This window comes from Micromys minutus, assembly GCF_963924665.1.
Source record: "Micromys minutus genome assembly, chromosome: 19".
Classification (NCBI taxonomy): Eukaryota; Metazoa; Chordata; class Mammalia; order Rodentia; family Muridae; genus Micromys; species Micromys minutus.
In genome coordinates, this window is record NC_137954.1 from 51,466,306 (window position 1) to 51,482,874 (window position 16,569).

Consider the following 16,569-nt stretch of genomic DNA (forward strand, 5'->3'; position numbering starts at 1 on the left):
CTATTATGATCTTGGTATGTATCAAGTACACCATGGAACCCAGTGTTCTTTGAGTCTACAAACTAATAGAAATCCCCAGTGTTTCCACAGAACCAGAAATGATTTCTTCTTTCTCTCCTCATAAGCACCTCACATGTCATTGCATCATAGTCTGTTTCAGTATGTCTTGTATCATGTATTACAGAAGGGCAGACTTGTAAACATATGTGTTAAAATAAGGTCACAATGACAAAAGTTTGCTTGCAAATAAATATACCTTCATTGTTTTGCTCAGAATATCACCGCCTTTTAATAATCACCTAACCCCTGCTGTTAGTCCCAAAATGATTTGAGCTCCCACACAGGGTTATCCCAGTACCTGTACATGGCTGTGTACCTGGCCCCAAAGCCCACACTGCTGTGGAATACTAACTGTCATGGGTCCAACGTATTTTATCTTTGCTTTGGGTGTCACTAGTTCTGCTACTTCTTGGGGATCTTTTAGGCAACATAAAATCACTCTGTCCCCCTTAAGCCTTTTCACGATGTTATATAGCTGTGCCCTGCAAGTTGCCAAAGGGAAGTGTCAATGAAAGGCCAACAAATACAAGAATTGCTTCGATATGATTTTATCGTGGACTGTTTTCCCTTCTCCATCGACTGTAATTGATACTTTTGTTGGGTCTAGGAGTCTGCGCTGACATCTGTGGTCTCCCAAAGTTTATAGAACATGTGCCCAAACCCTTCTTCCTGGCTTTCAGAATCTTCACTAAAAAAGCCAGATGATTCTATCATGTCTACCTTACACAGTACTTAGACTTTTCCCTCACAGCTTTTATACTATCTTTTGTTCCATACATTTAGTGTTTTGATTATTTTGTATTGTGGGAAATTTCTTTTCTGGTCTTGTTTATGTGGTATTCTGTGTTTTTCTTGTACTTTTATAGGCATCTGCATCTTTTGGGTGAGGAAATTTCACTCTATGATTTTTGTCTAAACTATTTTCTGGGCTTTTGACCTGTTTCTTTTCATTCCTACATCCCCATGACCCATCCCTGTGATCCATAGATTTGGTCTTTTCATGCTGTCCTAGATTCCCTGGATGTTTCATTCCTAGCGTCTCTCTTCCATGTCTCAGGTTCTGTTGCAGAGATTTTACTTCAGAGGTTTTTATTGACTTTGTACATTTCTCATTTCCATTCTCATTTTGGTTTTGGTTTTCTGTAGAGATTCCATTTCCACTTTCATGTCTGAAGCTGTTTCCATGGTCTCATGTGATTTATTCATATCTTCTTTAATGTCCTTCAGCATATTCACAGTTGCCACTTTGACGTCCTTTTCTAGTGCCTCAGCTGTGTGGCATCTCTCGGGGCCCACTGCAGTAGGGTTAGTGGGTGCTTGTGTAATCACACTGTCTTGGTTTCATGTCTGTGGTTTTAGCCTGGGGTCTGGGCATCTGTCATTACAATGATTGAAATATCTCTTGCTGTTGCTATCTGGTATGGTCTATGTTGGATGGCAGCTCCATTGTTTGGTTGCTCATGTGTTCTGGATCCTAGGCCAGTGTGGTAACTATGCTCAGAAAAGTTAAGAATAATGCCTTTATTCCCAAACACAGAGAAATCGTGCATAACAGATAAGCTTAATCACCTTGTTAACACTGGATGAAGATGGCCATTCTCCAAATCTCTACTCTATAAATCCTAACAGTGAATCATTGCTTTGGGGGGAAAGTAAAATACACTTAACATGTATGCATGAAATTGAGGGTTGACAGACAGACCTGGCAAGTTACAGAGTTAAATAAATGACTGTTCTTACTAGGAAGGCTGCTCAGTTAGGAACCTTCTCACTTTCTTTTCAGTCTTCTTCTAGGTAGCAGTTTGTTTGTTTATTATACATCCCAGTTGTCCCATCTTCCTCAACTCTAACAAATAAATTTATTCTCAAACAAAGCATTTTATAGCTGTAATCTTACATTGAAAGAAATGTTTATATTTTGATGCAGAAGTGAAGTTATATTTTCTTACATTTAGTACAGGATTTATATATTGATACAGGTTTAAGGTTTTCATTGGTATAAACCTTGGGATAGTGATACAAAATTTAAAATTAATTTTGTTACTCTTAGATAGGCATTGTGCCTGTGTACCTCATTTAAGAACACAAAGGTTAGACCCAGTCCTTCTAATAGCTGCTATTGCACACTGTCTATAATAACTAAGCAATGGAAGTTAATAGTCAAACTCATGTTAATATTAGAATCTAATTTAGTTAATTACAATGAAAATATTTTCAAGGTTATTCAAATAATAAGTAGCTAAAATAATCAATATTTAACAATTTGGCTATGTTATATATAGATAGATGGTCTTCAGAGGCATCAGAGATCTACAGGATATGGCATTTAAAATCATTTTGTTATTGAAGGATCTTTTGATTGCGAGACAGATTTGATCCTGACAGTACCCCTGTTCTACTTCAAAGGAGATGAGCATCAATACCTCCATGTGGAGTTGCTTCAACTGTGGCAAGCCAGCCACTGGGTAATGCCCTAATTTCATCTGCAGATAGAATGCGGTCCAAAAAAGTCAAACAGGCACAGGATAGTTGACTACTAAGCTCTGGCAAGACAGGGTAAGCTAGTCCTTCACAATTCCTGCTTCACTTAAGGTCTGTCCGATAGTCTGGACCAGAAGGCTGAAGATAGATATTCCAACATTATAAGGAATATTGGGGACTGTCTAGGCAGTCAGTTGTTTAAATTTAGGAAGCCACTTCCCTGCATACTCAAATATATATTTCTTCTTAAATCTCTGGTGGGGTTGAAGACTAGTTATAGTCTTACAATTAAACTTAAGTTGTTTAGCACTGAAGATGTTCTAGATGGTTTTCAGATGATAATACAAGTAAAAACCAAACATAATTGAAGTATAGAATTGTAAACTCATTAAGTTAGGACAGATGATAAAATACTTTATCTTGAACTGGACATTCTAAGTTTATATCATACCTTATAATTTGCATAATTGTTATAATCGTGTTCAGTTTATGTTTGAGAGAAAAGAGCCTTTTTAATTGGACAAAAAAGGGGCAAATGTGGTGGGTTGACCTAATGCTAATTTCCCCTCCCCCCATGACTAGTTGCCCCAGAGACAAGAGAGTTGGCACATAAATTGTGATTGGCAAATAAAGATGCCAACAGCCAATAGCTAGGCAGCAGAGACATAGGTGGGGTTTAGGTTTTGTGGGCCTGGAAAGAGGAGAACAAGGAATGGGGAAGAAAGTGCAAGAAAAGAGAGCCACCATGGGACAGCTGAGCCTTAAAAAGTGTGTCCCTGAGGGCTTTCGATTAGAGTTAAGAGCAGCCAAGATGTTAACAGAGAAAATAGTAATTACTCGGGGTTACCAGTAGGAAAGTAAGTTCTGACAGCTTGGAGCGTGGGCAAATGTGCTGCCTAAGCCATATTAAAAATAGAAAGGCTGTGTGTGTGTGTGTGTGTGTGTGTGTGTGTGTGTGTGTGTTATCCAGGAACTCAGTAACTAAAGGCAGATTAGAAATCCCAGGCCAGGATTTAAATAATTTTCTACTATAGGAGTGTAATAGAAATATCCGTTTTAGGATTGAGCATTCCACAATCTGGTTTTCTCTTCACTCGGGCAGGTGAGGGCCTGTGGATTGCCATGTACTAGAAGATATTCTGAGGACCGACACAGTGATGAGTGACTGGGGCTGGGCTCCTCTTTGCCCTCTCCAGCCCCAGGTTCTTGGCCTGATTATGTGGGTGCCGGGTATGGGTTTCATCTTATAGGACATCACAGACATTGGTGACTGTGTACATAAACTTCCTCAAAACCTCTGCTCCGTTGTGTGTATCTGTTTGTGGATAATACGTTGTGATTCCCATCACTACTTTGATGTTTTGATTGTTATTTTGGAAGTCCCTGAAACCCTGTTCACATTTCTCTGTTTGCTCTGTGCTCTTTGGTCTGACTGCTCTGTTTTTTCTTTGAGTGTGTTGGACGTTGGGACAAAGTCCACTATGTACCTGTCAAGTGTTTGTTTTATCTTTTTCAGACATTGTATGTTCAAGTTGTATTTCTATATTTTTACTAAGAAATTTTGCCTTTCCATGCAAGTAATCCAGGAAAATGTCAAAGCCCGTGGAAGTGTGTAAACACCATTGATTATCTCTACAAGCATGCTTCCGGGTACTGCCTGACGTATTCTCACATTGACTTGTTTTGGAAAATAATTTACATGTGTTGTGCCAGGGCCTCTTGTGATAGTAGTAGTTTCAACAGTAATATAACTGACCTATAAACAAGAAGGAAAAAAGAACAGTAGCTTACTGAAAGAGTTGATGTTGTATTTCTTATATGCTGCTACTTTATAAACGTTACCCCTCCTCATCCTGCCAAGTCATGTTTGTCAGATAAATAAAACATAGTATAGTATGCCAAGGCTGCACCACTAGGTAGCAAAAATGGGATGTGTTATAGCCAACTCTACCATGGGTAAAGTTCCCAAGAGGACATAGCTAGCAGCTTCCTACAGATGAAGGAATCGTGGCAGGCCAGCCCTTCCCTGTCACTTCCTTTGGCAGGAGACTCCCCCAGTGGAAGTGTATGGTGACCTGCCACATGTAAAAGCTGGGCAGTGGGGCAGATTCAGTTTTTAACTTGGGCTTCCTTCGAGGTTCTCCGTTGTGAGACTTGAGCCAATGAATAGAACCAGTCCCAGCAAGTCAGCGAAGTGCTTCGAGTTGCTTTATGTAGGGCTGCCAGCCAAGCTCACTACTACAAAGGGCAAATACTATTTCTCTGGTTGTAATTGTTCAGTGATTGCAAGGCACATTGATCCCGCTAGGAAACAGCGTCAGCCGTGAGATGTTCGTGTAAGACGTACTTGGCATGATAGCACATGCCTGGACCCACAGCCCTCGGGATGCTGGGACAAGCCAGCCAGGGCCCAGGGAGACCTCTGTTCACAAAGCAACTTTAAATATGTTCAAGACTTCCCAAAATTAATTCTTGTATGTGTTAAAAAGATAGGTAGAGACCCCCCACTTACTCCATCTACTCAGGAGAAAATAACGGAAAATGAAAAACCAGAGTGGATGTCTTCAGCCTGCAACACTTATATAAGATATTATCAACTCATGATGTGTTTCTTGAGCACCTACCATGTGCCACAGACTTGTCTGGACAGGATTCACATGGTTTGCAAGAGCTTCACGTCTGTGAATGTCACATTGCCCTCCTGCCTTAGCCTTTCTCCCATCATACCCCGGCCTGCACAGGCACTCCTGTAAGCAGCCTTTCTTAGCTCTCTCCTCTGTCACTCAAGGCATCCAAATCCAAGCTTACCAGTGTGTCGACTGCTTGTTGTTATAAGAACACACACATGAGTTAAATGAAAACCACGTCAATAGCATAAGGCTTCTCATAAAGCAAATCCAGTGATGGGACCTGTCTGGCTCCTTGTTTCTTGCTGTTCTAACAGTTATTGTGGTGCCTCTGCTCACACGTTCCTGTTTATCATGGCCGTATTCAGGCCCACAGAAGGGAGAGGAGGTGCAGTTGCTCAGACACTGTACAGTTAAGCTGTCATTTCTCTGCCCAGCACAGATGTACCTAACTGCAGAGGACACTGGGAAGCTTCATGTTTTAAACCATGTGGCCAAACATTCAGCTAAATTCTTCCTAACATGGAAGAAAGGCATGTTAGGGGGAAACTGTCTCTAACACAGGCCCTTCCCTGTGTCTTTGAGTGAGTACACTTGTCAGAGAGGCCTTCCTACAAGCTTGTCTGCCTGACTCCTGTGAGTCTCTTTACACAAGCGTCTCCTCACCAACCAGACGAAAGGGACTTCATTCTGTTGCACAGCCTGCAGTGAGTAGGGTACAATGGTGAGGAATGGAGAGCCATGTTACCATGTAGAATTTTACCCGCACACATGCTCGCCACCCCAGCTTTTCCCTTTCTTAGGGAGGCTCACTGTAGCCGCATGCTTCTACGTGCGTATAATAAACTGAAAGTATACAGAATGAAAATTCCGTTCCTCAGTCATACTGACCACACTGCAGGCACTCAGCAGCAGCTCTGACTGGTCACTTTGTGCACATTAGGTGACAGTCCTTTACCCCAGCAGCTCTCAGGCTGTGCTGCCCCAGGGTAAACAGAGAGACGCTCTTAGCCTCTCCTCTGAGACAGAGAATCTTAGTTTTTCTATTTAAATGGAAATCTGGTGCCCAGAAAGCTGGTGTGTGGCCTGCTCCACATGCAGATGTTCTCCTGGGTGATTTTTACCTGTGGTAAATCATAAGCATTCTTAACCTCATTATACATATACCACGGGTGTCGCTTTCAGCATGTTTTAATGGGTGTTTTCTGCGTCTTACAACCTAGGGACCTGGCTGCACGGAACTGCCTAGTAGGTGAGAATAACACTTTGAAAATCAGTGACTTTGGAATGTCTCGGCAAGAAGACGGTGGAGTGTATTCATCTTCTGGCTTAAAGCAGATTCCCATTAAATGGACAGCTCCGGAAGCTCTTAATTACGGTATGAAGAGACTCTGGGGTTCCTTTTGATAGTACTCACAGGTGTGGTTGGGTAAGGCAGCACCCAGGCTCGAACTATTCAAAGAGCAACACAGAATGAGTGTAAATATTCTTACCTTGCTCTTGGACACAGACAGAAGTGGTGTTATGTGCGAGTCTGCTAGGCTAAAATAGAAGGTGGACACGACGCGGTCTGAGCTTCCTACTGTGCGGAATGTGATTGCCTGCGCCGCTGTCCGTCATCCGTTAGTTTGAACCTTGTAACTGGTGCAGTAACCTCATCTAAGGTTAGATACTGCCAGTCAAGTCTCCAGTCTTCACTCTGCAGGGTCCTGGGCTCTACCTCTGTCCCTGGGACTCGCATAAATCTTGAGCAAAAAGAGAGGTGGGTATTGCTTTTTATAAAAGTGGGAATGTCTTTTTCCACTGAAACTTTTAAAAATATCTCTATTGTAAGAAACTCAGAAGTTAACACGTTACTACAGTTCTTAGCTGTGAGTGTTTTCTGCACCCAATAACCCATCATTCGAGTATAAACTAGTTTAACTTCCTGTGAAGCCACCAAACTTTTCTCTAAGTTAAGATCTGAGTGTAATTGGCTTGTTGAGGCTGAGCCAGATGCCTCCTGCCAGCAAGAGGGGCTTTCGAGAGCTTTCTAGTGATTGTAACCAACCTAGCGTCCAGCAGAATGCCAATCACTTCCACAGGATTCTTGAAGTGGGTGCCACTCCTTATGGGCCATGTTAGTAAAGGAAGCAATCACTGGATGGAAGGTAAGTCTAAAACAGGCATCTGCACAGATGTTTTCTGTAGATACTAAATGATTGTAAAACCGTTTGGGACTGGGTTTCCTTCATGATTTGAGAGGTATGGCTGGTCACACTGCTTTACACCAGCCTATATTTACTAATGTAGGGACTAACTTCAGACAGATGTAAAAAGGACAAGTAGGAAGCTCTTTGGTTGACACTTAGGGACATTGTTCTAGCTGCCTTTGATGGAGATTTTGTAAGATGCAGAAGAATTCAAGTGATGAGGAGAAAGAGACTGTAGACATGGGTGGCAGCCTAGTTTAATAGTGTCCAGTCTAAGAGGAAATGCCTGAGAAAGACACAGCCTGACGGTGAGCCATATGAGGTCTCAGAGAGTTTATTGCTGAAGACTGGCTTCCAAGTCCTGCAGTTGTTTGTGTTGTTTTAAACAGGGTTGGAATAGCAGTTGCCTCATGGAAGTCCTTGTTTCTTGTACCTTAGGTTTTTACTTACTTCAGATCCCTTTCTTCCCCACTGATCCTTCAAGCCCGCCTCAGGCTGCTCCCATTAAAAGGCTAGGGGGGTAAAAACAGTCCTTTGTCCAAGGATCCATCTTCTAGAGGCTTTGGCTTAGGTCTGTTGGATTAAGTTGTGTTGTGTTGTGTTACTTAAAACATTTCTAAACAGTTGGGTAATATCAACCCCCCCATCTTTAGCCACCTAATCCCCTCTCCAGGCAGACATTACCCCTGTGTTCACACCCTGGCCATGGAGGGTGGCTATGAATCTTAGTTACAGTCTCCCTGCTCTGTAAGATACCCTGACACAGCAAGCTGTGTCACACTCAGAGGGACATCGTGTGTCCTGGCAGGGAAGACGTGGCCGCAGGAGACAGAACAAACAGGAAGTAGAGCTGGAGCACACAGCAGCCACACCTGCCCCCTGTGGCCTGCCTCCTCCAGCAGGCTTCCTGGCCTTCTGGAGAAAAGCACACCAGTGGTCACCCCCGAAAACATGCATACAAGTAACATCATATGGACTGGACAGGTTACATTTAGAAATACATACATACATGCAATGACATTTGGTGACAAACGAAGCCATAGATTCGAAGGAGAGTCGGGAGGGGAATATGTGAAGGTTTGGGTGGAGTAAAAAGAAGAAATGATGCGATTATAATCTCAAATGTTATTTAACTCGTCAACCAATGGCCACCTGCTTGTTTGGAAATCCTAGTGGAGCATAAGGAGGCAGAAGCCCCTCAGTTGAATGGTGAGAGGCTCAGGATTTTCTGCTCCATGTTGTTGGCTCCCCGCCGGCTCTCCTCCATGCTTACGCCACCTTAGCCTTCTCTCAGACAATTGAAGGAGCAGCACAGTGCCCCCGGTGCCCCCGGCTTACTCTTCAGTGTCCACATTAGCCACGTTCAGAGTTCAGGCAGGTGGTGCAGCCCAAGTGGGATCTGTTTACGAGGTGCCTTTCTTGATCTCTACAGGACAAGATGTAAGTTTACGTAGCTTAAATTCTCTACAGGTTAGCCTAAACCTCTGAAACCTAATGGGTTTCCGAAAAGACTTGGTGTGTAGAGAAGAAAGGTAGTTTTCCTAGCCAGCAGCACTGGAAATGTCCATAATTACCGCACAGCTAAGCTGGAACCTGATCCCCCAGCTGCAGCCAACAACGGCAGCCGACCACAGGCAGACGCCGGCCATTTTCCTCTCTTCCCGAAGGCCGTTCTGTTTTAGAGGAACAAGACAGCTTTCTAGGACTGGCATTTATAAACCCAGATATATAGCAGGTGGATAGAAAATGCTGTGGTTCAGGCCTTCAAGCTGTGTGTGGTGACATCCGCCTATAACGCAGCACTGGAGAGACAGCAGTTGGAGGACCTGGAACTGAAGGCCAGCCTAGGCTGTGAGAAAAGGCTGTCAGCATTACTTTAGTTGTGACAGTATGTGACACAGGTGTGGGGGTCTGGGAGGGCTGCTGCTCCCTGGCTTTATCTCCACCTCCAGAAGGCTTCTTTCTAGGCAGGATCTTGTCTCTGTGCTTCTGCTGGAGGCGACCAGAAGAAAATTCCTGAGAGTTGGCTCATACTGCTCAGTAGAGCAGGTGCACGGATATATTTTGACAAAACGAGACACCGTGTGATTTGAAGAAGTTGTTTCTATCAGCAGCTATGTTAATTTCCAGTCTATTCAAACCACATGGAGAAAAGGATTTTCTGCAAAGGGAACTATCAGTGGAGAAAATGAGACCTTTAAGCATGTAAGAATATCTGTAAACAGTGATGAGTAAAAGAAGTGAAGTTAAGAAACTTTCCTTAATGCTTTAAATTTGTTCGAAATTTTACTGGAAAGAAAATGATGGGGGGCAGAAGACTAGACTGTAGAAATCTGACTCATTTACTCTCCTAGGTACTGAAGTGTGCAAACACACACACACACACACACACACACACACACACACACACCTCATTCACATATTACAGGGAATGTGAGCAGAGTTCTTGTTCCTAGAGAAGGGAGAACTATTTGTAGCTCATTTAGTTGAGCTAACTTCCCAGAGACTCCATTTAATTGTGAACATTACTAGGCCTGGAATCCACAAGTCCCGAGGCGAGGATATTGTGTGGCCTCCTCTGGAAGCCTGGCTGTGCTGTTGGGAGGCTGACACTCAAAGCCAGAGCCAGTCGCTTCTCATCCCATTCACTCACCTGGTTATGGTTATTTTCTCCTTTTCAGGGAGATACAGTTCCGAAAGTGATGTGTGGAGCTTTGGCGTCCTCCTCTGGGAGACCTTCAGCCTAGGAGTCTGTCCTTACCCTGGGATGACCAACCAGCAAGCCCGAGAGCAAGTGGAGAGAGGTGAGCCAAGGCCTCCGTGGTCCGTGTCCGTGCTGCCCACGACACAGTACAGAGGAAAGACAGAGAGGTCTGCGGCGTGCTGGGATGCCCTGGCTCCTACAGAGCAGACGCAACGTTCACAAGCCTGTCTGGCCTGTGGCCCATAGGTAGCATGCAGCTAAGCATAGCTGTGAACGTGGCAGCACAATCCTGAACTTATTTAAAGCATTCGGGGCTCTGTGTCTGACTTAACTGCACAGTTTTTGTGTGAGCTGTGCACAGACCTGCTGTATCACAGTAAGTAAAGGTCTGCTGCATCTGCTGGGCTCTCGGCACAGAGAGAGAGAGTTCCTTATCTGTCCCACTGAGGTGAAAGAAGGTAGACCATTGCAGAGAGCGGTTATGCTCTGCACCAGGTAAATCCCTAATCACCTAGTTTCCAGAAGGAATTCTGAGAAGCTGAAGTATGAAGAAACATCAGGGTATTCCAGGTAGAGAAGGGGTAACTAGATGGCAGTAGCGCCCCACACATGCTTATGTGGGGCACAGCTTCCAAGAAGAGGAATGTTGTTCAGAGGACTGCCTCTGTAGCCAGCCTGCCTGCTTTCCTTCCTTGGACACACACCTAGCACAAGCCCCCAACACTGCTAGACAGCAGCCTGTTCTCTGTGCTCACTGCTGAATGTGTGTATAAACCTCATCCACATCTGCTCTGTCTGATCATTCCGGAAGCTACTTCTTAGAACCACTAAAACAGGTGTTTGGATACGCTAGAGCACAGTTCAGACTTGGATGCTAGAGCACAGTTCAGACTTGGATACTAGAGCACAGTTCAGACTTGGATACTAGAGCACAGTTCAGACTTGGATATGCTAGAGCACAGTTCAGACTTGGATGCTAGAGCACAGTTCAGACTTGGATACTAGAGCACAGTTCAGACTTGGACGCTAGAGCACAGTTCAGACTTGGATGCTAGAGCACAGTTCAGACTTGGATACTAGAGCACAGTTCAGACTTGGATACTAGAGCACAGTTCAGACTTGGATACTAGAGCACAGTTCAGACTTGGATACTAGAGCACAGTTCAGACTTGGATATGCTAGAGCACAGTTCAGACTTGGATGCTAGAGCACAGTTCAGACTTGGATACTAGAGCACAGTTCAGACTTGGATGCTAGAGCACAGTTCAGACTTGGATGCTAGAGCACAGTTCAGACTTGGATACTAGAGCACAGTTCAGACTTGCTGACAAATATGTGACTCTGTAATTGTGTGTTCTGCGTGTGCGAGTGCTCAGGAGGCTATTTGTGACAATGACAGGGGTCTTTGCTTTCTATCCCACTTACTGCATCTAGATCTTACCCACCTCCTTTCTGAGCTCTCAACTCTTCTCTTGAATCTTCAGGATACCGGATGTCAGCCCCACAGAACTGTCCAGAGGAAATTTTTGCAATCATGATGAAGTGTTGGGATTACAAGCCTGAAAACCGTCCTAAGTTCAACGACCTTCACAAAGAGCTCACTGCCATCAAGAAGAAAATCACATAGTGCCAGCCAGGGCTAGAATCCACCTGTAGGACTCTGTCCTCAGTCACCCTGACTTTATACCACCTTACTGCAACCATCTTTGAAGGTTGTTTTTTATTACCTGGGTTTTTTAAGTATGTTCCACTTTAAAATATGTTAAAGGCAAACTTATTCAAGAAATAAATAGTCCTACCCAGGGCCATATTAGCTAACCACAGCAACCCTGCCATTTGATACCACCGTAAAGAGAAAAGCACAGGCCTAACGGGAAAGGTAAAAGGTCTGTCCTAAGGACGGAGGACCACTGGTGTTCCGCCAACGTTTTCTACTGCAGACACGGCCTATGGCTGCTGTCTTCTGCCGCAGGCCCTCCTCGGCTGGTGCTATAAACAGCCTCGGGATCTCATGCTAGCAGCGCATGTGCCCACCACAGCTGGCCTTCCCTCTGCCAAGGTGACAGTGTGTGTCTATAAATATAACCACATATTGGGAGTCACTTGGACCTCCTAGGGTTTCTCTTCTTTCCTGTCAGAACAAGCCCGGTGAGAACATCACACTCCCACGTCATTTTGTCTTTTGCTTCCCTGGTCCAGCTACAGAAAATGGTGCATAAAAAATTCCCAGAGAGCTCAAGGTGCCGAGGCAGCTGCTTCTGCAGGACAGTGCAGAGGACAGGAATGACAAGAAGCATGTGTGACCAGGAGGACAGGTTGGGAAAAGAACAGCCAGTGCTCACCAGGGAGGAAAAAGCAAGAGTGTGCCTGCCTTCCTCCCAGACTTACACCTTCAGAATACCCTGTATCTGGGTCTCAGTTCCCTAACAAGGTCTAAAAAAGGTTTCAGGACTTCATAGAGCCCAGGGAAACGTTCTAAAAGATACTGAAGTCCACAGAGAGAACAGCATGATTCTAATTATGCATCTACATCCTAGGGGACAGTCCCAGAATGGAATTCCCTTTACTTATACCAGTTTCTGGGTCTTCAGAATCCACAATTGACATTTACAAACACATCCACATATATCTACTGAAGTGCAAGGCTGCTAGGAAAAAACTAGATGGGCCAGACGTGTTAATCAAAATCTCTAGGGACACCCAAATCTCCATTTCCTCTTTTCTCCTAAAGCCACTGCCTGGAAATCTTGCTGATAACACAGGTATGCTGGCATACCATTGAAGATGTCTCCAGTGTATCTAACGTATGTCAGGTAAAACCAGGGCGTGGCTGAGCTGAATCTTAGCTGTGCCAGGGAATTTCCCCGTGGTCTGTGCCCCGCTGACTCAGGACCAGTGTCTCAGAGATGGCCTCCTCCCTTCTGGCCGTGTAGAGCATAAATCAGACTTTGAAGGGGGCAGCTGAAGAGAAGGACTCTTATCTATCATTTCAACCTTGCTAATTTTATAATTCTATACACATTTAACAACTCATACATGCAGAGTAAAGGCAACACAAGCCTGCCTGCACCAGCACACTGCAGCACAAACCAGCTTCCTCCTCTGCACAGCTCTCCCATGGGTCCACCCCTGTAAAGTAGCAGCGCTCCCTTTGATGGCACATACCATGGTAACCCGAGTGCAAACTCAGGCATTCACGTTAAAGTGCGCTGCTCTTCAGCCGTCTGCCAGCCCTCAGGAGATAAGACATTCCCTTTAAGGCTCTAACTGAATCTGTCTATAATACACTCTGTCTATGAAAAAGAGAAAAATCGGTCTCTCACTAAGCAGTCCACACCCAGCAAAGGGCAGGAGGCTGGCTTGGCCCTGACTCTGTGAACAAGATGTGAAGCCTAATCCCTGCGTTCTGGTGTGCAGAGAGCATGGCGATGATGCTCTGCACACTCATCCAGGCTGTCAGAATTTGCAATTCACATCATAGCTCTGCTTAAATTAAAAAGGCTTTTCAAAACATCATGACATCTGCAACATTTAAATTCTATCTTATTCTTTGTCCCAGAGCAGGCAGAGGTTTAGTTAAGATTAACTAATCGGGAGCCTTTCAGGCTCATGTCAGTCATACGGAATATTAAATTTAACATAGGCACGTGCATTAAGGAAAGCTTATGCAAAACCTCCTTACTGTTAATTTTGTTATGCTTGAAGCATAATTTATTCATCCCTTCTGTCACTGATAATTATTGGAATTATGTACTTTAGAGGCTAATCCATACCCAAAAAGTGCACATATAAATACAGTTCTGATTTGCAAGTTGATTTAGGGGAAAGAGGCTGCAGGAATGCACAAAACCATGACATCTCTACTTAGAAAAATAACAATTGTAAACAGTGGTATCCACAACGCTGCCGTGGATACACTTGGTCTTTATTTACTAACAGATTATCCAGGAGTGCTGTGGCCTGCTCTTGACAGCACTCGTCAGCAGGCAAACCTGAGCAGTCTGACGTCCATCTGCAGTGTCTGCCTGGAGTCACCAGGAAACCTTCCTGAGAAAAGGGAGGTCATCGTTTGTCAAAGACAGAAAATGTTTCTGTCAGCCACATTTGATGTGGATTGCCTGTAAGCTAAGCTTTCTTCTCAAAGCCATTTTAGAATGACAATAAAGAATTACCAGGCCTTTACCAGCCCATCCTGCCACCAGGTCCACAGTGACCATTATCTCCTTCTTAGACTTAGCAGGGACAGTAGAGTTGGTTCAGGAACTCATAGCTGGCCACCTTCTCACAGAAATCTATCCATGGAGTCATTCAGTGTGTGTCACAGAGAAAGCAGAATTTCCCGTGACTGAGACTGTTAATCTCCTAAAACAACCAAGTGCCCTCCTTTGTTAACCAGTTTCCATCAGCTAGCTCCTCTGATGTCACCACAGCACTGTGCTAAGACACTGTCAAACAAGCATTTCAGTTGCAAGAACGTGCTACATGCCAGGATTCCGGCAAGGAGCAGGACAGATCTGCACTGTGCAGTGTGACCCTCCCGTGCTATACACGTGTGCCTGATCATCATCTTAATGTGCCGTGTGTCCTTAAAGCAGAGTGACACCCAAGGGGCTGTCTGCCTGAGCCCTCCTCCTTTTAGCACACACTCTATTTGTCACACCATTAGCATTCACCCTGCCTCTTGCCAGTAAATGTGACTGTCATGGGAAGACAGGCTTTCCTACATAGAGAGCAGGTCCTTCATACAGACAGCACTGCAGCCGAGAAAGCTGCAGACACACGGCTCACGCCTCAGTATCTTCCGTAGATTGAATCAAAGGCTTAATATGAAAATCGATCACTAAAGTAGCATGAGAGTTTACTATGAAAATAAAGTATTTCCTCTTATTAACAGATTTACTATACCATTAGAATGTTTTATTAGATTTTTACTTTATATTTTTTGGGCTTATTAGTTTCATGTCAAGTCTGAATACTTTTGTGAGAACCCAAAATGTCATTTCTGTATAAGAAAAGATGCTGATTTAAAAGCCAGAAAGATCACCCTGCTAGGAGTTACTGAGACAGATTTAAGCTCCCATAAAATGCCCATTTGAAAGTCGTGTTCTAATACAGATGGTTAATCAACTATATATCATCTCCCAAAGTCAGTATGAGAAATGTCACCCCAGAAACCATCCCTCTGCCTTCCACTAATGCAAAGATGAAATTCAGGAATAGCAATACAATCACGCTGCTAACCTGACAAATTTCTGAGGTGGTAAGAAATGACCCTGCTGTGAAATAACTCATTACAGTGGCCAGGACTAATGATCTGGGGCACAGTGGGTCTGTCAGCGAGTTTCCCAGGTGGCCTGCAGGGAGGCAAAACAAGAAAGAACCAGCTTCCCCAAGCTTGTGGACAAAAGGACACACTGTCAGTGTCATTAGGAGCCCCTAGGAAACCACCAGGGGGCCAGACCCATCTGCGAAACCAGAAAAGAGCATCAGTCCCTAAGAGCCCACCTCAATGCCAGGGCCTCTCCCTGCAGCAGGAGCCACTTGGCACTCAACTCAGGGCTGACACCATGCGAGGTGACTGTCCCCTCACTGTCTTCCACCCAGTGAAGGTGTGGTCCTTTGTGCTCACAGTCTAGAAAGAGTAGCCAAAGCCTCTACATCCTGTGTTCATTATTGGCACTTAGGTAAAGGCCACCATGTTTCCCATCGCGTTAGAACTCTTATGCAGTAGAACCTGACCAGGGCTGACGTGTCCTACATGAGAACATGCTTACATCATCTTGTGCTGCCTTTGACTAAATGGATCCTAGTGTGAGACCTTCCTGAGCAGCACTCTGCTGACGGTCTTTGACTTTACACTAGTAGAGTTTGGGAAAAAGAAAAATAGCCTAGGAAGCATTCTGAGGCAGAGCACTGGGCAGCAGGGTGAGGGGGTGGGTATCCCACAAAGGGCTCCCAGCAAGACAGCACTAAGTACCAGTGAGACCCAGGGGAAAGCCCAAAGCCCATGAAGCACAGAGCCAGCCTCAGGCTGCGGAGGGGCTGCTACCTCACAGCACCAAAGACAGCTCACCTCAAGCCTCTAAGCCGTTGTTTGAAAGGCTTCAGTTGACCGAGGTCTTCTGTTCCCTGCTGTCTTGGGATCAGCAACTGGTTCTCAGCAAGATTGCAGAGGGTGGGAATCCAGCTCATTTCCTCTCCTAAGCCTGGGTAAACTGAGTGACCACCTACCTGAGCGTGGGTCACCAGTGCAGCAGGAAAATGGCTGTGAACGTTCCCGAGTTTCACTTTATTAATGCAAAATTATGCAGGTTTGGCTTCCTTACTAGCAAACTTATAAGAATATTGAAGTCTCTTCTTGAATTTCAGAACTACGTACCCAAACATCTGTTAACCCAGTAAGAGGCAAGGTGTGCACCTCAGAGGACTGGGGTACCACGACTCAGTAACAGACCTGCCACAGCGTTCCCCTCAGATCTGCCTTGGGTCCAGGAATGTTCTTGGT

The 16,569-nt window shown here is 44.7% G+C and overlaps 1 protein-coding gene across 2 annotated transcripts in view; it reads left to right on the top strand.

Moving 5' to 3' along the window:
• The window catches only part of FER (FER tyrosine kinase), a 233,664-nt gene extending 221,012 nt beyond the window's left edge, over positions 1-12,652 (top strand). For both annotated transcript variants that reach the window (XM_080932834.1, XM_080932835.1), the window contains exons 17-19: positions 6,392-6,546; positions 10,042-10,164; positions 11,549-12,652. In XM_080932834.1, coding sequence (XP_080788960.1) covers positions 6,392-6,546; positions 10,042-10,164; positions 11,549-11,691 — 421 coding nt within the window. In that variant the 3' untranslated portion in view covers positions 11,692-12,652. The remainder of the gene's footprint in view (positions 1-6,391; positions 6,547-10,041; positions 10,165-11,548) is intronic.
• Positions 12,653-16,569: the final 3,917 nt, after the last annotated feature.